The sequence below is a fragment of the Xenopus laevis genome, chromosome 9_10S (assembly GCF_017654675.1).
Source record: "Xenopus laevis strain J_2021 chromosome 9_10S, Xenopus_laevis_v10.1, whole genome shotgun sequence".
NCBI classification, from domain to species: Eukaryota; Metazoa; Chordata; class Amphibia; order Anura; family Pipidae; genus Xenopus; species Xenopus laevis.
In genome coordinates this window covers 46,549,672-46,573,327 of record NC_054388.1, presented here as the reverse complement: position 1 = coordinate 46,573,327, position 23,656 = coordinate 46,549,672, and the positions used below count along the sequence as shown (strand labels likewise).

Genomic DNA, 23,656 nt, shown 5'->3' with positions numbered 1-23,656 from the left:
CTGAAAGAGCCAGGCGAGCGCTGAAGATGTGCGGCCAGCCGAAAATACGGAAGTGCCAAAAAGCCAAACAGCCGAAGTCACGAAAATAGCCGAAGTCCCGAATCGGCGAAAAGACCCAAAGCCACGAAAGGAGCCGAAGTTGAAGTCCTGAAGCCATGAGTTCAATTCTACTCAACACCAATTTTTGTTTTTTTAATCCCCTGGCCATTAATGTATTATTTTAATATTCTATAGGCCCCTGCCACCAAACTTTTTTTAAAAAATATTTTTCGGGGCCACAATTTTTTTAACTTGTAAGGGGGGCCCTAGCGCCAATGTTTTTTTTTTTATAAAAAATATTTTTTTGGGGCCCCAATTTTTTTAACTTGTAATTGGGGCCCTGGCACCAATGTTTTTTTTTTTTGTTTTGTTTTTAAATATTTTTTGGGGGGGCCCAAATTATTTAAACTTGTAAGGGGGGCCCTGGCACCAATGTTGGGGCCCCAATTTTTTTTACTTGTCAGGGGGGCCCTGGCACCAATGCTTTTTAAAAAAAACTTATGGGGGGCCCTGGCACCAATGTTTTTTTTTAAACTTATAACGAGGCCCTGACCATCAATAGATTTTTATAACTTGTGTGGGGGGGGGGGTTCTTTTTTAGCGCTGATGTCTGTGTGGTCTTTTAACTGTGATGTGGAGTGGGCGGGGCTTGGGCACCAGGGTGGGCGGGGCCCCGGACATGTTGTTGTACGGGGCCCGTGATTTCTAATGGCGGCCCTGGATGTAAGTGCTGGGAGCAAAGTATTGTGCTGCGGTGAGCACAGAGCAAAGTGACAGACACTAGTGGGCACTAACAGAGCATCAAGCAAGTATGGGCACTGAGAGGAGTGTACCCGGCCGATATGGCATGCAGCCGGGTGCTAAGACTAAGAGCAGTGTATTGGGCAGATAGTACTATAGGTGCAGTGAGAGCTACAGCCAAACACTTAGAACATAGTATCATGGACATTGAGAGCGAAGTATAGGTCACAGGTGAGAGCTGAGAGCAGTGTGTTGCATGGGTGAGTGCTGTGCCTGCCGGCTGCGTGCTCCAGGCATGTGCACAAAAGAAGACGCACAAGTCTACATCCCTATGGTGACATTATCCTCCAAGTAATGCAGACCAGCCCTATACCAATGATCTATAATTTTCTCAATGCAGTTGGTTATCACCCAGACAGTGTATATGTGATATCATTATCTTTCTGTTTTTTCCAACATTGCTCTCCAGTAGGGCAGTATGCCTGTGCTGTACTAGGGGAGGGAGGGACAGAGAGGGGTCCTGAGGACTTTGGTCATTGCCCATGTACCCCACCTATTGGCCCTGTCAGTTAGATCCTGTGGATAAAAAGCTAGAATGGGTGATGCCTACGCTTATGTTCTTTATGCAAGTGCAGTCAGAGTGACAACTCTGTAAAACAGAGCAGATGACAGTGAAGCTAAATGAGTATGCAAGTGCTGCTGTATCCCATCCAATCAGCATAAGATGAAGTGCCAGATAGGCACAAAACCTCAGAAGGCCATATTTTGTACATTTTATTTAAATTCAAACTATACTACTGTTTTTACTATTTTGGCCTGTGCATTGTTTTTTTTCTGAGTACAAGCCCATATACTGTAATACTATCGTGTTCCACTCCCCTTGTCTGATGCTTTGGGGCTTGGCTCCTAAACCCCTTGTTGGAGATTATACATAATTCATACAATTTGGGGGTCCCCTTCTTTTCTGCATGATTGTATGGCACCAACCCACACACAGTCACTATCACATTCTTAATCAGATCAAAATCACTCAGTATCTCTCAGTATATCTTTCCTTGGTGTGCTTGCTGCTCAGTATCATTAAAGGGATTCTGTCATGATTTTTATGGTGTAGTTTTTATTCCTAAATTACACTGCAAATAATTCATTCTATCATAAAAAATGTAATTCCTGTAATATTACCATCTAAGGACATTTTGCCTGATCCTGTGCTTTCAGAAAGAGACAGGACTTCACAATGGAACTGCTTTAAGATAAGGTATAGCAATGATCCCCAACCGGTGGCTCACAAAAAACATGTTGCTCACCAACTCCTTGACTGTTGCTTCCAGTGGCCTCAAAGCAGGTGCTTATTGTTTAATTCTTGGCTTGGAGGCAAGTTTTGGTTTCAGAAAACCAGGTGTACTACCAAACAGAGCCTCCTTTAGACTGCCAGTACACATGCTTAAGTTACTCCCTCAAATCTTTTTACAAATGAATGTAGCTCATGGGTGTAAAAAAAAAAAGGTTGGGGAGCCCTGAACTAACCAGTTATGTAGGAGTTAGGAGTTGATCTCTTACCCTTTTATATTGTGGGTCCAGGTGCTCAAGCCCCAGACCTTTAGTTGGGGAGCAGAGCCAGATCAAATCAACAGGATACATGCTGCCACAATCCTGACCATGAGAAAATAATGTCAACGGCAGCTTAGTTTAAAATAAAAGCACTTAGTTTATTTTGTCCATACACAATAACAAAAGCCTTAGGTGTTTCGTGCCTAAGGGGGCACTTATAATCATAGGCTACCCTTGAGCTATAGTTTCACCAACTTAGCCTAGTGCCATATGGGAGCGGAAATCTGCTCCTATGAGGCCAATAGCCTCCTCTTCCTTTTGCATCTGGAATTATTGTGTCGGCTCTGGCACAAACACACTCTGCTAATTTCAGAGCAAAATGATAGTCCGCTTTTCTTCCTTGAGGTGGGTGATATCGGGCAGATCTGATCGCAAGTGGATCAAAATGAGGAGAATATGGAGTCAGCTCAAGGACCGCATCAACAAACTGATGAGTTCCTTGATCCGATTGGATTTTTAAACCTACCCAATCAACATTTCACAGCTTATATCAGCTCGTGTATGGGGGCCTTAACTTGCAGTATAGCAGTAGAGTGGCTGAAGTTTATTAGAGCACAAGTCATATGACTCAGGGCACCAGGGAAACTAACATGTCTAGCCCCATGTCACATTTCAAATGTAATTATAAAACATCTGTTTGCTCTGTTAAAAACAGATTTGAATGCAGAATTTGGCTGCAGCAGCACAATTAACTGATGTGTTATGAAAAAAACATGTTTCCAGTGACAGAATCCATGGAACGTCGAGGTGATTTCTAATATCTCTCATATTTTTTTTTTTTCCAAGTTCTGTTTATTTATTTCCAACAAACAAGAAAATAAAGTTTAATTACATACATAAAAGGAAAATACATAAACAAAATTGCCATATTTACGCTTCCACTGATTACCTAGGTAGGATTACTCATGGTCGATGTCCGTCAGTAAAATAGAGGAGGTAGGAGAAACAAGTGCAAGGTGACATTGCTAATATCTCTCATATTTAACAACATGAAGTACATTATTGATTATAATACACAAGTCTCAGTTAGTCATATGATAGAAATTAAACCCTTAAACACAGATTATAAGGATATAATCTACAGGATATTAGGATACAGGAGCTGCAGCGGAGCTCTGGGCTTGCTGGGGGCTTCTTTAGGGGCATTGCAGTACAACACAAACACACATGCAGCAGTCATCTCTTTATCAACTGAACATGACGCAAAGTGCCGGACCGGAGTTCATTGTGACATTTACATGTGTGCTGCAGGAAGGCCACCAAATCAGAGCAACTGGCTAGAATAACAGAGCAGCGGGTGTAAAGCACGAGATGTGAAAATCCCAGAAAATATATTTCAGTAGAGTTGGAGCACTTCTATAGAATATCTGGCGGAGACTCTTGCAGGGCACTTCAGTTCCTTCAGCTCTGCTAAACAGCCCTCGATCTTGTTCATTTCTGAATAAAACTTCAGCTTTAATAGAAAAAAAAAAAAATCATTGTGAGTATCCATACCTGCATTGCCCTCGTGAGTGTGTGTGTGTGTGTGTATATAGTGTGTGTGTGTATATAGTTTAGTAGACTAAGAACCCTTGTTTCAAAATAAAATCTAAATAAGTCACATCTGGCCATGCCCCTTATATGCTCAGGCAACACTTCCAAAAATGCCTCTTAAATGCTCACACCTCATTTACTTTTAGCATGCCTGCAAAATACACTTCTACTGGATCCCCTTCTGCTGAGAACCTCCTGTATCCAAATGAATAGACCTCACGTGTGTTAGGAGGTTAGTGCCCACTTGCAAATAAAGCATTACATTTCAAGTGCCACCTCATGTACTATGCATGGGAACAGAGGGGCAAAAATTACTCATTCTAACAGCAGCTCCTTTAGAACCTTGTCACCCAGAGTTAGATTAGAACATTTTTAACACAACAGTGTCCCCACTTCATATTCAGCAGCAGCAGGACAATACAATATCACTAGCAACATGTACAAACCTGGCTTTTTACTGTCTTTTGAATTTTGTTCAGCAGTGCCTTGGCATCGGACAGCATCACCACAGTGGCAAAATGCGCATCCAATAACATGCTCATCCAGTCCACAATCTGAAACCAGAATCAAAGTGAGCCAGGTCTAAATCAACATGAAGCATAAAATATCTATACAAGTAGGTGCTCTAACAATATGCTGCTGGAAATCCAGGGATATCTACCAGTACTTTCTATATGCCAAGAATATATAATTATGGGCGAAGAAGATGCAGACAAGATTCACATGTATGCATAGCTTGTAATTCTAGCCTTACTTAATGAAATGTGCTTTCCCAAATGCTTTCTCCAGCTCTTGCCTTACTGTAACAGACACACTTTCCCCAAACTCTTCCTTCTGTCCATGCCTAACTTAACACATGTACTTTACCCAAACTCTTCCTTCAGCCCATGCCTTACTGTAGCACACGTAGTTTCCAAAAACAACTTACCTGGCTGACAGTGGGCATTTGCTTTCCTGGATGGTTTATTGTAATATTTTCATTGAACTTCAGATACAAGTACAGCAAATACCTAAGAAAAAACTGCAGAAAACAGTGCAAGTTAAAGACAAATTGCAAAGCTGTAGCTGCTTTCACTGTCCAATGAAAGATTTTCTTCAGAAGATCACTGAGGAGCCCCTCTTTTTGGCTTCCACCTTCATTAAGCAGAAGCTACATATGCAAATATTTCCCTTGATACACATGGATCTATTTTATATCTTGTTTTCATCTAAGATCTAATTTCTTATCTTCCTCCATGTTTTATACTCATACTACCCATACTACCTACAAACCAGTTTTACAGGCATATACAGTTAGCCCATTCTGGGATGAGCAGCAATATATTCCAACACAACTTACCATCACTTGGTCACCTGACATATCCTTGAGATGCGGCAGAAGAAAGCTCTCGTTGTAAGGAGATATCAGAATGGAGTTTCTGTTTTATTGGTTAGGGAAACACAAATGATTATAAGTACAAACAAGTACACACAGCCTCTGCTAAATACATGCACATGCCTACTGAGTTATCTTAGCTAAATTAGCATGGTCGCACTACTGGATGGCTATGTGCAAGATCACCAGTGTATGCTACACAAGAGCTTTCACCTAGCTCTCATGTAGCATGCATTGGCCAATTTTGTGTATTTTCAAGAATAATCGTGCAATCAGACAGCTTTGTAGAGGAAAGGATACACTAGTACAGCTCTTTTTATGCTTATTGGGCAAGTTGCCTTTTGAGTGGTTTGTGGCAAACTCTCTGCTATTAGTTCATCACAGCTGTCTTCTTCCAAAGCAGTTGGGCTGAATCCATTCTGTAGCACACTGGGTTCTTCTGGGTGCTCCGTATATTTGTGTTCTTTGTCCTTATCTCCCACATCAATATATAAGGAGGCCAACTCTGTGTTAATTTGTGCAGCATTCACCAATTTCTCACTGATACTGCAGGGAAGGACACATCGTTATTGATATTTACCAACAGAAACCTCAGCACCTTACCCAGGAAGGTGTTGTACTATGTGCTCACCTTAAAAAGGCCTTAAGGCACGAGCAGAGAATGACTTCTGGGACATCAGGAAAAGAATGCAAGCAAAGCTGAAGTAGGGGTACATCTCTCTTCTCCAGAAAGAGTGACAATAAATCTGGACACAGACTGCAACAAGAAAATGTAATCATTTCACAAAGCAATGCCACAACAAGACACACAAGTTCCAATTTAAGCACTTTATCTTCCAAATAGGACAACAGGACTGGTAACATTTTCAGAGCTATGGCAAACGTATGAAAAGGTCACACCGGGAAATGACCCAAGAGACTTCTAAAAGAGCCTACCATATTCCAGTACAGAACCCTATTGAAACATGTTTTCTGAAGCAATGACTTGCACCATATTTTCTGCCTATAAAATAAATGTATTCTTCCAATAATTACTTGCCTGTAGGACAGAGTGTTGGTCTGAACAAGCTGAACAAAAGAACTCTGTGGATAAAACTTGGGATCAGCCATACACCACTTTACCAAGCCTTGGGTTATTTTGCCAACAGTGATCTGGAAATCGGTATCTTCTTTGCCCAGGAGTAGTTGCTGCACAAAGGCTTCAGTCTGTGTTTGAGAAATATTCTATAAACAAAAAAAAAAAAAAAAAAAACACAGAGTGATATAAGGCTGCTTTTATACCACAAACTATAGGGGGTGCTTTATCCTATAGCAGCGTTTACCTGCTAGCATGCCGAACTGCACTAAACCCTTCCCAACTAATAAACAGCCCTGAGTCTGTGTCAGATACAATAAAATAATTCTCCACTAATAAAGAACAGGAAGTGTATGTGTGCCCTGTGGTTACCTGGACATCAAAGGGGTACAATATGCTTTCTGTGCCGTTTCCTGCATTTGCATTTGTTTTTCTCTCCCTGGTCTGTAAGACATGCAATTGAAATTTGTCACTATAACATTATCTCTAGAAAAACACTCAAACAGCTGAACAAGTTTGTAGTTATTCAGTGGCAAAACTCAGCTTTGCATTAAGAAGTTATGATTTGTATCCTTCTGTCAATCACTTATATAACTATGGCTGTGCAGTTACTTGGCTGCTCTCAAGTCGTCAGCAATATCCAGCATGTGGCTGTAAAAAAAGGCTTCAAAGTCCAGTGTGCCTGGGGGGGGCCCTTGTTTTTTACAATAAAAATGCACACTTCAGTTATACTTACTGCTCCCCTCTCTGAAAGCTGCAACACCTAGAACGGAAATGTGTTTATCACAGGTATAAAGATTACAATGGCATATTAAAAAAATAAAATGACAGGCCACTAACAAATCCACCAATTATAAGAAGCAAGACTATTGCACCCGTAATTAGAATGTAGTGCTCTGGCCAGGAAACCTAGCAGTGAGTTATCCTTTGTTAATCAACCTCATAGCAAATTGCACACATTCACAAAGCCACTTACTTTTTTCTGGGCACCAGCGTTGGATGGTTTGGTTTCTGGATCCTTTCCTACAAGCTTGTCCCAATTTACAAAAGGAACATTTTCTAAAACTAAAAAAAAGCAAATAAATCTCAATATCTAATTTTCTACACAAGACCAAAGATAAAATGATTTATTTTAGGGAAGCACTGTGCATTAAAAAATTGAATCTCCTTTTTTGTGTGTGCTAAAGTCACAAGTTTTTTAAAGTTTAGCGTTCAATTCAGCCTGGCTTTGGTTTTGGACCCTCCGCCCGGATTTGCATTCCTCATTTACTTAACAGACATCACTGCAGATCAGCTATTGCTACAGGGTTGGCTCCATAGTTATTAAAGCAACTTAAACTGAGCACAAAGGGTATATTGAAAACAGATATACAGTAGTATAACTATAGAGGAAGTGGTCTGACTCAGCAGGCCACACTCCTCTATACAGTGGTCCTGCAAGGAGGGGGTTGTAGGGGATGTGTACGTGTGTGTGCACAAAGTGCCATTTCTATACAACTACAGGTACTGCCAACTTAGCAATATCCCACCTGATGTTTGGATGTTTCTGCTTTTTCCGAGAACAGATGCCAAGCAGGATGCTTCACAAACATATGGAACCACTACCAGGGTCTTCCCGTGGGGCACAAACAGTTTATTGTCGTAACACCATAGCTGGAAATGAATATGGTAATATTAGATTATGTGCTTCCTATCAAATACATGATTGCAACCAACTGACTACACAGATCTGTACAGCTCAATGGACAAACAATGATCACAGAGTTGACAATTAGTCTTTATAGTACCCAACTCAAAGCATCTCTACAATGAGTTACTAAGTAGTGAGAGCTAAACTCAGCTGGTTGGTATTGAATAGAGCATTTGTCTCGGTATAAACCTTGTGTGTTTGTGACTTGGCATTCTGCAAAGCTCTGTGAGATCAATCTCCTAAACATAAACATAAAGCACACATTAGGCCAAGACTCTCAAGAGGAAGTTCCACTGCCAAATACATGCAGGATGTGACAGAAATCCCAATTATAATGGGAGTTTTTTTTAAGTCAGAGACTAATCCAGCTCTCAGAATCAATGTAATGCTGCTAGTATATACAGCACTTATAACATTAGGGCAGTAATTGAATTAGCATATACTAGATTCAATGTGGAAACTGCAAAGAGCACAGAGAGCTTATCTGTGGAGCATACATCGACGTGTCGATTCTGACCTGTGCACTTGTCCTCTGTTGGAAGTTGCGAGCAGCCTGCAATGTCTGAAATGTTGTGTTCCATATGGAGAGGCATTCTGCAAGGAACAGTGACATCAGAGTAAATTGGTATAGTCTTATAATGGGGTATACACACAGACTATACCCCACATTTCCAAATGTATAACAACTGTGCAGGGAAATATAGTGTCAAAATATACAACTGAGGTCATTATTGAAGATGCAACATTTAACAGTGCGACAGAGTACTCTGAATTACGATAGTCACTAGAATATTGCCACTTTGAGGGCAACACAGTCATTTTTAGCCCAGCACATTTCCTGTCATGTGTTCTCCAAATCTGTTTCTTAAGCAAGGGTTCCAAAATGTTGCAAAACCACAACTCCTGCCTGTGTATATGTTGTAGTTCAGCAACATCTGGAGATCCAAGTTTAACAAAGATTAGCTACCATTATTCCTGAAACATTAATGTTTCCAAAGCCTGTGCACGTAATCAGATACAACAAAAGGTTAATTTACACATTCAGTACAAAACAAGCCAGCAAGGGCTTCCTTGTGACAGTACCTTTCTGTTCGGATGAAGATGAAATGAGCACAGCTACATGCGACTCATCAAGGAAGTTTAGTGCTCCCACTTCTATTGGTCCAGACAGTTGCAAAAGCGGTGATGCTGAAACAACCCTCTCTGTTTCCTTGTTAATGAGTGACACTGGGAATGGAGTCTGGCAAACTTGCCCACTAGAGTCTTGGGAAGGAAAAAGGCATTTACAGATAAAGTCTGGGGCAACTAAATCACAAATGTGGCCTAAGAATTGCACAGATGTATAAATAAAATGGAGGCAGGACACCATCATATTCCAACCTATACTATACTACAGAACAAGAGATCATGGTTATGCCAATATGTTTAACTACGGCTAATATAGTTAATACGATCATATGAAAAAGTTTGGGAACCCCTCAATTCTTTGGAGTTTGGACGCCTCCTATCCAAAATCTCTCCAGTTCAGTTAAATTTGATGGCTGCCGAGCATGGACAGCCTGCTTTACATCGTCCCAAAGATTTTCGAGGATATTCAAGTTGGGGGACTGTTACGGCCATTCCAGAATATTGTACTTCTCCCTCTGCATGTTCTTGCAGGTCTTTGGAGGTGATCTTTGGGTTGTCTGTAACCATTTTCACAATCCTCCGTATATGCCGGTCCTGTATTTTTCTTGGCCTGCCAGACCTGGGTTTTACAGCAACTGTGCCTGTGGCCTTCCATTTCCTGATTGCATTCCTTACAGCTTTTTGTAGTGTTCCCCGAAACCATGATACTGAACAATCTTTGTTTTCAGATCTTTTGAGAGTTGCTTTGAGTATCCCATGCTGTCACTCTTCAGAGGAGAGTGAAACAGAAGCACAACTTGCAATTGGCCACCTTAAATACGTTTTCTCATGATTGGACACACCAGCCTATGAAGTTCAAGGCTTAATGAGCTAATCCAACCAATTTGGTGTTGCCAGTAATCAGTATTGAGCAGTTACATGCATTCAAATTAGCAAAAATTACAAGGGTACCCAAATTTTTGCATGACCAGTTTTTCACAATTGATTTAATTACATACATCTGAATACTGCTTCACTAAAAATCTTTTTTTCAGAAAACACCCCAGTACTCAGATGTTCATGGGAAATGAACATATACCACTGTTATCTTTTTTGTTGAAAGTGGAGTAAATAATTATGCAGGCTGAGAGGTTTTCCCAAACTTTTTCATACAAGTGTATCTGCATTAACATTTACAGTGCCCAGCATATGTACTTACACAAAGTAAGAAGAGTGAATATTTTACTTTTCACAGACCCGGAACAGTCCAGGATAGTGGAATCTTCTGTGTTTGGTTTAAGATGATATTTACAAACACAAACTGGACTGAACTTGTGAATGTACACAAAATAATTGGAGAACTGTAGAAAAAGAAAAAAAATCTTGTGATTCAGTTAGAACATGAATGTTTTACAGATTTAACTGGATAAATACTTGCCTGCTGTGTAAGATAGACTATGAGAGGCTGTCCATCATCTGCAAAGATCTCTGACCACCTGTAAACAGACAAAGGAGAGTTGACTCAGAAAATACAGTTTTGTTTTTCTAATGTTTACTTATTGATATCACCAGTAGCCTGTGTTAAATCCAAAGACAGCAACCAAAAACAAGTCATACAGGCTAGGAAATATTTATTTTACTGTGCAATTAATGCAAGACTAAAGCAAGATACATATGGGCTCTTGTAAGCAAAAAGGGACACATTATGCTGCATTGTAGAAAACTAACAGACACCTCCTGGAAAGGTGCAAAAGAGAGAGAGATTCAACACAAGCTGCACAAGTATGAAATTCAATAAAAAAAAAATCAAAATGTCAGAACATACACAATCCTCTCTCCATCTGAAAGAACAGTTCCAATTTTCTGCTGGGGGTCAGTGAGTAAAGAGTCTAAGAAGTGGACGGCTCCTCCTTTGAACAGCACAAGTGGATCGGTATTAGGGAGAGTATGGATTCGACAGACATCAGCGGAAAGCTGGAGGAAAGATAAACCGTTCATACTATGTTGTGACCATTTTGAAACTCTGGGGAGTCTGATCTTTCTATAGTGTCTTCATATGATCAAAATAAAAAACAGGAAAAATAAAAGAAAGCTTCAGGCATAATGCTCAGGGCTACTACAGAGCTGTCCAGTTTATTCCACATAACTGGGTGATCATCTGGCTTACATAATGTATTTACAGGGCAGATGCATTTAAATTAACAAACAGAAGTTTAGGAATAATTTGAACAGGTTTTAGGCCATTAAAATTGCTTTGAGGACAACATTTGGCTGCTGGCTTCATGTTTTAAGCTTGTTCATTATACAATATACATTACTGGGTAGCCTGGTGTAGCAGGGTAGGGACGTATAACCTTCATATAGGTGCACATAAACTGGGCTTGTTAAAATTAGCTTTACATTTATATAAGCAATTCCATTTCAAACTTCATGAAATTATGTGAAAATAACACTACTTTAATTTGGGGATGCAAGCAAAAAGTTTCACAATTCGGCAAAGCCTAACAATGCGGTTTTTAAAGGTAAACTAGAACTTACTGTGGCTTTAAAAGCAATATCCAAATTCACATTATCTTCTTTCCATATTCTTAAAACCTAATTTAAAAAAACACGGTTAATCTGGGTCAACAGGCAAGAAGGCATGTTTTATAATACTAGAGAGTGTTTCTTTCAAACTGCATTTTGCAGTAATGGAGGGAATGGGGCATGGCATGGATTAAGAGCAGAGTTAGGTAAATGAGGCAAAGAAAAGATTTGTTAAACAAAAACAAAACAGAATATCGCAATAGTTAGATATCATCATAAAAAAATATTTTGTACAATCTTTGTTGCATGTATGTAGCCAAAAGAAAAGCAGCTGTGCTGGGCTCCTCTAATTTTATGCAACAATTTGGCCCATTGGCTGATTGGTCAGACAATACAGGACAAGGCACATCAGAAGCCAACAATAAGCTCCCAGCGTATGCAATACAGGATCATTCTCCCACTTCCGTTTCTCATCTTGACACACATTTATTAGTCTAGATATGATTTCTGCGCCCTATACAAAATATAGAGCTCATGTTACCTTGTCATCATGAACAACAATAAATTCTCCAGATTCAGGATTCAATACAGCTGGGCAGGTAATGCTTTGTCCTTGTTTTACTGCCCATGCTCCTTGTGGCTTCTGATCAGAGACCTAGAGAAAAATATATTATTATATATTATCAATGAGATCAAGAAAAAGCAGCAAGTCCTCTAGCCCACATATCGACACTGTGATGGCTCCCCCAACTCATAACCAACTCACATGCCCATAGCCATCTAGCCCACACATTGATAACCTGTTCACATACCCACACATATGGTTGCCGAATGGCATTCTACTGGCCTGGCTGGTAAAAACGATAGTTGATCCCAATGATACGGACACTAAAAACTTTCTTTTCAAAATATTAATCTACATTACAAATTACCTATAGGTCATGTTGATTGTTTTTGTTTTTCTGACAGTTCTGCTTTTGTAAGTAATTGTCACTTGAAGTTCCTAAACCTGACTGTCCCTTCAAAACCTGCCAGTTAGTGTTTCTAATGCGGCACACACATATGGCAGCCCCCTCATAGAGGAACGGGAGTAAGGAAGGTCATTAAGAACATTAGGCAAATACTTTTATGGCAGAATTATAAATAGCATTCAAAGACAATGTTATGACAGTTAATAAAAAAAAGGTTATTTTCTTATGTCAGTCTCTTTAATTGGGAAAAAAGATGAATATATAGGAAGGCCGGTCATTTTTTTTCCAGAAAAGGTGGCAACCCTACTCACACAGTGCCCATGCCCCAGTCCTGATAACCACTTAGTAATGGCACCCCTAATGCATAACCAACCAGACAACTAACCATAAACAACACATAGCCTCACAGTGATAAAAGTTCTCCAGTCCACATGCTAATAGAGTAGTAGCACCCAACTAGTAACCAGCTCACAGGGCCCACAGCCCTCTAGCCCACATAGCGATCCAGTAATGGTACCCTCAGCTCACACAGCACAGGCCACACAAGAGCTGTTGGACCTACGAAGAGAACCCCAAAACCGCTCACCACACACGGAAACTCCTCTCCTCACCTTATACAAAGTTACAGCCTGTACAGAGTCCGTCACCAACACCCTGTCTGGCTCCCCTGCTGGTTCCACCCCAAGTATCTCGCTTTTTCCGTCATCGGTCCCGGTAAGAAGTCCGCACAACGTGAAGTGCTCACTGAGAGCGGCCATCTTGACACTGACGTCATTAACATGAGACAAACGTGGGAGCTGTGTGGAGTAAAGCGCTGTCTGACGCGGAGAAGCACATTGGGTCTACACAGGGAGACGTAATAACTGCGCCCTCTGCTGGATAGGTGGTGGTGTTTCAGGGAAAACCTTCAAGGGGAACTCCGGCTTCCAAACCAATATTTGATAAAGAGACCCACATAACACAGAAACCCCTAATATATACCTATCACAGTTATCTAGTACGAATACATGCCATTGTCTTCTATGCTGTAATCCAGTCTGTTTGACAGTTCTTCTCTTTCTGCATCATTTTAATCCTGGCAGGGAAGGAGGGACTAAAACACTGACGTTAAAGGGCATGTAAAGGCAAAAAAAATATACTTTCTTTAATGAAAAAGAAACCAAGCTCCAATATACTTTAATTAAAAAATGAGGACCGTTTTTATAAGCAGTGAAATTCTCCCTTCATTTACTGCTGTGGATAGGAATTGTCAGACGGTCCTTAACTGCTCTGCAGAGAAACAATCATAGTTATGAACAGCAGGGGGAGCCCCCGCCTTACTTCCCAGCCAGAACTCAAGCAGCTTTGTTTGTTTCCCTGTAGAGCAGTCGGCAACTGTGTAGAAATTTGTATTGGATTTTATTTCTGCCTTTACATCCCCTTTACTGTTTCCAACTCCAGCTACAGGGACAAAGATCATGGAGCCAGATTTAAACAGATAAACTGGGATTCTATTAAGAGGATTATTTTGCTACAGCCACTGGTTCTGCAGAGTTGGAGAACATTTGTATTAAACAATACAAAAATGATAAAATCCACATTAGATTACATGACAACACGGGACCCAGTGCAGTCTGCATATTCTGATTATTAATCAGTCTTGCTCTATTGGCTTCTGGCAAATATTATTTGACTTGTGCTGTTTTGATAATTTATGACGATCTAAGCAGCCCAGACCACATTGAGCATGTGCACAGTCTTGGTCTTGCAAAGATGTTTAACAAAGTTACAAGATGGTGACCCCCTGTGGCCAATTTTAAAAGCATAAATCATTTGTTTGATTAGGCTTGTGGTGCAGTAAGTTCATGTTTAGTATACAAAATATAGCACTTCTAGCCTTATTCTATTTTAGACTTTACTTCCCCTTTAAAGTGGCCATACATGGGCCGTTTTACTTCCAAATGACCAATGTTTTACTTCCAAATGACCAATTCCAGAACGTGCCAATAATATCGGTATCTTATCAGATGTTTGATGGTGTACGACAATCGTCAGATGAACAATCGGCTCGACATTATTGTTCGCAAATTTGATCGGATGAGTTTAACAATTTTGGTCGTTCAGGGATAAAATCGGGTAGTGGGTGTGAATTACAGACATTTGTCGTAGAATGATCGTTCTATGTGCATGTCAGGATTGTAGCACAAGCCAACGAACATATACGGAAGGACCCGAACGTTGTTTGCTGAAAGCTTCATTTGTAACCACATGAACTATGTAAAGCAATAAATTGGTGCTGACTGCAGGAATATCACCCTATCACCTCATATGTGAGAGGAGTTTATTATGCCATAGCATAAATCCATATGTCTGCATGGAGCAGGGAAGGCAAAACTGACTAAATACTATAGACAGTGACACAATGCTGCCACTACTACCGTCTGATGAGGCGAAAACACTGCTACAAGTGTGAAACTGCAGGGTATACAGTCTGTGTATGAGTGTTAAAAATGCAGTTGCAACTTTAATCTTTGCTTTGAATCCATAAACGAAGCCATTCCACAGATCATATGTTGTTCGCCGGTAGATCGTTTGTTGAACAACGTTCACGCAAAGGAACTTTCGGCCACAAACCATCCACCGATGACCGTTTTCCATCACTTCCTGTATGCTGTACATCCTACTTCCACCTCAAGTTTATATCACATTGTACGTTGATGTATAATCTTTCATTTCTTTCAGCAAACAATACTATTATATGTGTTCATATAATTGTTCACCGTGGATGGCATATCGTATGGTAAAACAATCACCAGAGGATTGTTTAACGACATGATTGTTTATCACAGAACGATAAAAGTATGCCCGTGTATGGCCACCTTTACAAATTGTAACAACTTACAGACAGCATACAGGAACTACATAACCCGCAATGCACTGCGATGTTCCATTACTTATTGAAATCACGTGTGCAGGGAATTGTGGGGTTTGGAGGATGCAGGCTATGGACAGATGGCTGTTGATACAAAGTAACAGTAGTCAGCCAGCTCAGCAAAGTAGTCAGACAGATCAGCAGGAGAGCAAGGGGCTAGGCTTAAGGAATTGTTCCAAACCATTAAAATACATGAAAAATCTGCAAATTTTTTTTAATTGATGTATATTGCAAAGTTGCTTGAAATTATGTTTACTTTTCAAAAAGCTTAAGTTATGTTTTTGTGGAGTTCCCCTTTCAAAAGAGTTTTATTTCCATTTTCATGGAAAATTGGCCTGGAACATGATAATTGTACCTGGATAGAAAACTGGCTCAAGAATAGTTCACACAGAGTCAGGGTAAATGAAACCATTTCTAATTGGATCATTGTCGTGAAGTGAAGTACCTTTGCATGGAGCTGGTGGCCCTTGTAAGTACTGTGGTTTTTTTTTTGCAGATGATACTAACTTGTGCAAAACTATACGTTTCATTGCAGGATGCTGCCACTTTGCAGAGTGATTTACCTAAACTGGGTAGCAAATCAGTAAATGAGGTTCAATGTTGATAAATGCAAGGTTATGCGCTTTGGTAGAAATAATATCAATGTGAGTTATACATAGTGATGGGCGAATTTCTCCTGTTTTGATTTGCCCCAAATTTTGCGAATTTCCCGCAAAATACAGATTTTAACGCCGGCACTCTTTAAAGTCAATGGGCATCCACTAATCGTCGCCTGAAGTGTCAATTCCGTCACCAGTGTCAAAAAAAATTTTCGCTGCAAATTCGTAAATTTATTTGGCGGCGAAACGTGGAAATTCGCAGCAAATTCACACCTGCCGAATAAATTCATCCATCACTAGTTATACACTAAGGGGCAGATTTATCAAGGGTCGAAGTGAAAATTTGAATTAAAAAAATTTCAATTTCAAGCTATTTTTTGTGTACTTCGACTAGGGAATAGTCCAAATTCGATTTGAAAAAAATTAAAAAATTTAAATATCAAAATTTATCATGCACATTCACCATCTAAAACCTGCAGAATTGTTGTTTTAGCCTATAGGGGACCTCACAGAACCTATTTAGGGTCAATTGATGGACTTTGAAAAATCGTTCTTCTTTTTTTTTTAAAAAAAAAAACTTCAGAGTATTCACCTGAGAAAAAAAAACGTATATCTTTTTTTTTTAAATAAATTTCGGTTGGTCTTTTTTTATTTGAATTTCCAAGTTTTTTAATTCGAAATTCAACCCTTGATAAATCTCCCCCTAAATCATAGTGCATTGGAAAATCCATAATTCAGAAGTATCTTGGGGTATTAATGGATAACAAGCTATGGCAGTGCCACTCAGTAGCAAATAAAGTGTTGTCTTGCTTCAAAATGTTATTAAGTCATTTTTATTATTATGAACACATAATTTTGCCTCTTTTTGGGTCCCCGGTAAGACCTCACCTTGAGCATGCAGCACAGCTTTAAGAAGGATATTAATTAGCTGGAGAAAGTGCTGAGATGTCCAACTAAAATGGTAAAACGGATCGAGGATTTCAACTAGGACAGTAGAAAAAAATTGCCAAGTCTGAGGCTCTTTTCTACAGAAACAGAACTTTTATTTGAAGTGAAATGGTTCTTCACAATAAGGGCAGTGAGGTTGTGATCATAGAAAAGGAGCTTGGATGACCAAGGGCTCAAGATCTACAGATATACAGCCTATCTATACACACACACACTATAGAGTTAATATTCATCATGTTATGTTCCAGTTACCCTATATACACCTTCCTGAGCTGCAGTATATCGGAATGTTCATCTCAAAGAAGTCCACAAACTTTCCCCAAAACAGGATTACATGAACTGTGGGTCTGGGGCCTTTAAGCCGCCAGTTGGACAACAGTGCTCAATGTGTAAAGATTTCATACTTCTGAACCTATAGGGATGCTAGGAAATGTAGTGCAAATGTGGACTCTTAGCACTAAAGCTTCTCACTCTCCCAGCAGAGTTTTTTTTTACCCTTACGGCATGTTCAACATGAGAACCTAAATTCACTTCCTATTGTCCACTCTCTTGGATGTTTTCTCTAATTCCCTGTGACCCCCAAAATCCCCAGGCAGAACAAAGATCCTGCTCCATCCCATATTCCTAGCAGCCTTGCTCTGGTATAAGGATTTCAATGAGACCATAGACACCAAGAAAGGTTCTTCATTCTTTATTTACAATAAAACAGAAGGGAAATGATGAAATGTAACAAAAGTAATAAATACAGAGACAGCAGTGCCAGGTGGCCCATCCATAGAATCCCACTGCTATGCGTAGTCACTGCTAGAGCATGGATCACTCTGACAGAACTGTGGTCCTTAGAATGCAGGCAGCAGCGCTCAAACCAGCTCCATCACAGAACTGCACAACTAAGTATAAAACCTTTTCTTGGACCAGCAGATGTTCTGGGTCACATGTGCCAAATGTTTCACTACCATCACATGAAGACACTGGACTTGTGGGGGAATTCCTGGGCAACTATACCCTATAGAACCATATAAACATTTGAAAATACAGACTTAAAAATGCAAATCAGACAGCACCGATAACCCCATGATATGAAAAGCAATGTATATATAAAATATGGCCTTCAATTCAGGGAATTTTACATGCCATCCTTTTCCTCAGCCTCCTATTTAGAGGTCACTTTTTTCTCTTTTTATAGGGGAAACAGATACACACTGGGCCCACACAGCAACATTCAGTCCCAAGTGCATAATGTAAATGCTTCACTTTGCCAATAAAGTCAAGTGTTTTGGAAAAATTCCCTTATATGATCAGAAATCATATCCTTATTTGTCAATTGTGCTCATCTTCTAATGGAGGCAGGAAAGTAGGAAGGCTCAGCCGACTGCAACTTCCATCGTGCATCTAGAAGCTGATGTGGAACATACTTGCCATCACTGGCTCACAGAGTTGCTTTTCTTATTATAAGATGAAAGGGGAATACAGTAGGGTTTTGGCTTTATTGGGTTTCCAGCACATGATTTTGACCCAGCACAAACACTTATAGTGCAAGGAGGTGGGCATTGTGGCCGCTTTTGAGCACCCTCACAAGAGGCTGCCTGTATTTCAAGATATCTGTCTATCAATGTACTGGTGGTGTATTCATACAGGGTCCATAAGATCCCACAAAGTCCATTACTGGTTATAGATCCCTGATTCTGATATAAGTGATGGCAATAGATGCTTAGGGCTGTACAATAAAATGGGAAGGAAGAGCAGATTGTGTTTTGGCTATTGGCAGAAATTGGTCAGCAGGAACCTCTCACAAAGCAACACAACGAGGAGAAATCTGGTGCAACACAAATAGAAGATCATGGGGGCAGATAATGAAGTGGGTCTGGCTCATTTATAATACAATCAAAGACAATACAGAAATGAGAGGACATTATGGGGGGCATTATCCTATAGGTTGAATTCTTGGTACAAGCCCCCATATTACAAGCCGAAAATGATGATTGAGTAGCAATGACACTCGAAGATTAATGACAGCAGGATGGCATTAGGAGCTGGCACCACAAACTTTCCAGCTTCCTTAGGGGTAAGGGTCCCATTTCTATTAAGGAAGACGGTAGTGAGGTATATACCAATCCACATGGGAATTATCTGCTAACATTAAACCCAATGATGGCCAGCAGCTCTCACTAGTCTAGGACAGAACAATGAGACTAATTTTATCTGCCAGATCCCCAGGCAGAGTTAACCCAAGGGGAAGGTTTGTCCCAAAGTCAAAAGACACAGATTTGGGGAAAAAGCGCAAACCCTGATAGTTTTCCTGCTGTCTGTGTCATTTTGTGCTAAACATGCAGGTAACGCATTTATTTTAAATAAACTCAGGCAGATACTGTCTATTAGGAGTCCCTATGTACAGTATATATCATATATAGATTTATATTTCCTACTTAGCCATTATTTACTTTCCATTGTCAGGTTATAAATTGCAGGCACAAATGTCTCCCTTACTCAGCTGAAAGTGAAGTCCTTTCTCCACTGACCTGAGATGGGTCTGGGCCCTATGAACAAAAGCATTCTCAGCATGTTGAGAAAATACAGCCCATCTACCAGGGAATAGGAAGACCCAATGTTCAGCCAAACACTCCCTGAGGTCAGTATATACTTTAAGTGGTGTATTGACCTAAATCCAACCTACAGATAGTGGCAAAACCTGGATCCAATGTGGTTTCTGTAGGGAACAGGGACTTAGATCAAGACCATACATAAGTCACAGTAATAAGTAGAACTGATACTGGGCAGCACAGGTTCAGACTAGTGGGGCAGATCCTTCAGATGCCAACTTTGCTCATTGTCATGGAATTACTTGAGGAAATGTGGGTAATTCTATTTAGTATAGCACAACAGTACTGGCCACATGACACCAAATCCAATGCAATAACCCCAACAATTTAAACGCCTTAATGAGTTTATACAACTGCAATAATCACTGCATATAAACAATTCAGCACTTTACCAGGAACCAGGTCATGTCTGGTAGTAGCATTGGGCTCAGTATCATCACCCCCTTTCTGCCTAGAAAAGGTACAGACAGTTGTGCACATACGAATATATGAGCTAAAAAACTCACCTACACGGGTAGGGCATGAAGCTCTGGTATCACTCAGTGGCCCACCAGACCTGTGCCTTATTTGGCATGTAACAACTGATTCTTGTCTTTATCCATTAATTTCCACCTGGTGGTGCCACAATGATTCTGACTGTAGCCTCATACTTTCAAGCAGCAATGCCATATTGCATTCATCAGAATGGTCAACAAGATCTACTCATAGGTTGTACAATAAACAAGTACAGCACAATAAGCACAGTCTACATCTCATGATGGGCCAGGTTCCATGATATTGCCCAGGAGAATGGAAAATGCAATAAATTACACCTTTATTTTCCATGAAAGAGAACCTCAGTAGCAATATATCACAATTACAGCCCATATTGGGCACCCCCTAGGAAACATCATGAAAAAGGGCATTATAAGCCTCTGCCTCCTCCGGACCCAGAGTCAGGCCAATATCCCATGTCAACCATTCAGCCATAGTCACTAGTGCCATGCTTCTCACATACATGGCATCAGTCCATGTCATACACCCACATATCAGTTGTGTCACACTCACCCAAGCCATTTGGCTTTCACGGGAAGATTCCCAGAAAGCAATCTATATTTCATGTACTTAGTGAAATTTATTTGAGCCCAAATGCTAAAAACAGTCTGAGCCCTTGCAATGGGACAGCACTACAATGTCCAAACCCCCCTTCACATATGAATAACAGTTCTGTTACCCCCATGGGGGCCATGGAAATTGCAGCTCATGCTATGGAGGAGGCTTATTCTCAAATCTGTGTATATAAATGTCTCCCTAATATAATGCTTACAAACCATGACGTCTGAAAGCTCTATCCCTAAACCCCCCTCATGCTGCAACCTAGCGACAAATGTGCTTAACTATTGATATTTCCTTACATGCACCCCAACATCAGCTTAAAGCAGGATCCCCTACACCCACCCCAAATCTAGGGTACAAAGCAAAATATCCAGTCATTCCCTCCCTCTCTGGCGGTGGTCTCATTTAACCCTTTAACTGCCAAATGGAAGCATATCCATATCTGCTGCTCAATCTTTGGCCAATGCTTTGTTACTCCTCTAGACAAAGTAGCCACAGACTTCTAACCTCAACCATGAATATCTATCCAGATACCTAGAGAGATGTTTGGATATGCCCCCAAACAGATCCATCATGGAGAATTATCTGCCATCTTTGTGTGACCCCCTGAGCAGCCTCTTGCACCGATCTCAGCAAAACAGCAAGCATGCATGGTACTGCAACCCAAGGGGGACTGAAGTCTGCAAGTTATTGTGGTTAAGCTGTTCACATTTGCCTTACTATAAACATCAGCGTGTGGTGCTTTGTATGTCTCTCATCAAGGGGGGCTCTAACTCACATGGGTGATCCTCACAGACAGAACATCAGATTATCTGCCATTATCTGGTGTAAATAGAAAACAAAGGGATCACCCTGAAAGACCAAAGCCCTTGTATTTACTGACTTGAAGTATTTTACCACTGACTTATCTGAGGAGGTAAAACCAAACAGAATTACTGGATGCACCATTTAACAACAAAATGCAGTCACATTGGGCAGTTTAATGGACAAGGCAATAACTGTGCCTATGAATCTGTAGGTATGGGAACCTGGCACCCAAACAAATTGACCCCAGCATTTCTCTCTGACTCTGTTCTATCAACTCAAAAGAGTTGGGCTGCCTGATCCATGAGGCTACATCCTACTGGACACAAGAAAATGAGTGGTACCAAACATCAGAGCCCATCTGACTGGGGGGGGGGGGAAGACTGTAAATTTAATGGTAGATTGGCCAACGCTTGTAGCAACGGCAGCCCGCAGTGATTGGAACTGGGATGTTGTCCAAGTGCTGGGGTTACTTGGATCCCAATATAAAGAGAAATCTAGAAAGGAGTCTCATCTGTTGCCTGTAGGGAGGGTACCAGGGTAGGCCACCCCAGAAACAATGGTGCAGAAACTAAAAGGAGACAACACTCAGCTATTTGTCAGGAGGCAAAGCAAAGGGACCGTCACTTCAATAGTCAAGGCCAGAAGGTGTTAAATACCACTGTTGTGCCAAGTGCTGCAGTCCCCCTGGCAGTAAAGGAGTTAAAGATTCCCCAGCCCCTGAGAGATGGCTGGTTATTCAGGCTTAGCAAGAGATGGCTTATTGCAGGGCTCGGCGCCTGGCTGAGTGTGTAGGCACATCTGCATGGGATCCGGCAGAGTCAGGGTTTCTGGGGCAGACTTTTTCCGGGGACGGTCCTTGGGAACAGAGAGAAATTCGGGAGCGTCAGTGGTCAGAGGGGTGGATGGAGCACTGGAATGGCCACCATGGGACGGCAGGGTGACATCACTAATTGATATGGCTGGAGGGAAAGTGCCAATTTTCCGATTTGTGGCTTCCTGAGTGGTTCTCTCATACTCTCGGACTTCATCCATAGTCATGTCTGCCAAGCAAACAGGAAAAAAAGAAAGTCAGGTGAAACTGTCATAAGAAAACGGAGTGTGTCCTTTCTTCAAATTGCTATAACCCATACCCCAATATCAGCTGTACTTGGTGTACACAATATGCTCACCCACCAGTGTAACTTAACAGACACAAACCATGGGAAAGAAAGCAACCCCAAAACAAGAAGTACACGGAATCAGAGCTCTGTACCTGGATACGTACTGGAGGGAGATTGGACACTGGGATGTACAGTATTTAACTATGGGAAGAAAGCAGCCCAGGAGCAGGAAGTACAGAGAAAATAAACCTACAACTGGGTAAATGCTGGTCTAACACTGGTTCCTAAAGCTTATGCTTATACCCTCCACAGTGTACTGTCCAAGGGAAACAATATGGAAGCTCCCTCCTATATGTATACAGGTATGCGATCTGTTATCCAGAAAGCTCAGAATTACGGAATAGCAGTTATAATCCAAATTTTTAAATATGATTTCCTTTTTCTCTGTAATAATAAAACAGTACCTTGTACTTAATCCAGCCTATTGGGTTTATTTAATGCTTAAATCATTTTCTAGTAAAATTAAAGTTATGAGGATCCAAATTATGGAAACATCCATTAACCAGAAAAAGGTCCTGATATAGATAGATAGATAGATATATATATATATATAGATATTAGATTGGAAGATAATATAAATGTTTTACTGGTAGCGATAAGAATATACTGCATGATATGGATATTATTACACAGTAATAACCCTAATAGGTTTTCCCTGTTTCCCATTTGCCCTTCACTATGAGTGAGCACACAGTTAAACCTTTCCTTTCACATGGAACAATTTGAGGATCTAACAAGGAAGGGTAGCAATTTATTTATCATGTTGCTGTTTGGTTAGTAGAACTGTCCCTTCAAGCAGTGCCTTTTAAAGGTAAAAACCTAAACCCACAGCGTGGAATCTGCAGAACGACTCTACGTATTTAATGAC

At 40.6% G+C, this 23,656-nt stretch overlaps 2 protein-coding genes across 4 annotated transcripts in view; both read right to left on the bottom strand.

The window, feature by feature from the left end:
• Positions 1-2,468: 2,468 nt before the first annotated feature.
• nol11.S (nucleolar protein 11 S homeolog) lies at positions 2,469-13,491 on the bottom strand. Of its 2 annotated transcripts, XM_018237417.2 has the most exons (19): positions 13,280-13,491; positions 12,239-12,352; positions 11,710-11,766; positions 10,997-11,145; positions 10,610-10,667; positions 10,391-10,532; positions 9,148-9,327; positions 8,582-8,658; positions 7,904-8,027; positions 7,351-7,439; positions 7,111-7,137; positions 6,747-6,818; positions 6,339-6,523; positions 5,931-6,056; positions 5,600-5,845; positions 5,264-5,342; positions 4,853-4,945; positions 4,371-4,478; positions 2,469-3,844 (listed from the first exon to the last, which is right to left on the bottom strand). In XM_018237417.2, the coding sequence occupies exons 1-19, from the start codon at positions 13,424-13,426 to the stop codon at positions 3,728-3,730; spliced, it is 2,190 nt and encodes a 729-aa protein (XP_018092906.1). In that variant the 5' UTR covers positions 13,427-13,491; the 3' UTR covers positions 2,469-3,727.
• Positions 13,492-17,801: 4,310 nt separating this feature from the next.
• The window catches only part of LOC108702162 (cytoplasmic phosphatidylinositol transfer protein 1), a 54,205-nt gene continuing 48,350 nt past the window's right edge, over positions 17,802-23,656 (bottom strand). Inside the window, exon 9 of one of the 2 annotated variants that reach the window (XM_018237669.2) lies at positions 17,802-22,668. In XM_018237669.2, coding sequence (XP_018093158.1) covers positions 22,361-22,668 — 308 coding nt within the window. In that variant the 3' untranslated portion in view covers positions 17,802-22,360. The remainder of the gene's footprint in view (positions 22,669-23,656) is intronic. The other variant, XM_018237670.2, reaches the window with a different exon arrangement.

What these genes read in the sequence shown, in the direction of transcription:
- nol11.S (XM_018237417.2), bottom strand. Translation starts at nt 13,426, where the DNA reads ATGGCCGCTCTCAGTGAGCACTTCACGTTGTGCGGACTTCTTACCGGG. An exon ending in TCAGATGGAGAGAGGATTGT is followed by an intron (nt 10,668 to 10,996) that starts GTATGTTCTGAC and finishes GTCTGTTTACAG; the next exon opens with GTGGTCAGAGATCTTTGCAG. An exon ending in AAATGCCCACTGTCAGCCAG is followed by an intron (nt 4,479 to 4,852) that starts GTAAGTTGTTTT and finishes TTCTGGTTTCAG; the next exon opens with ATTGTGGACTGGATGAGCAT.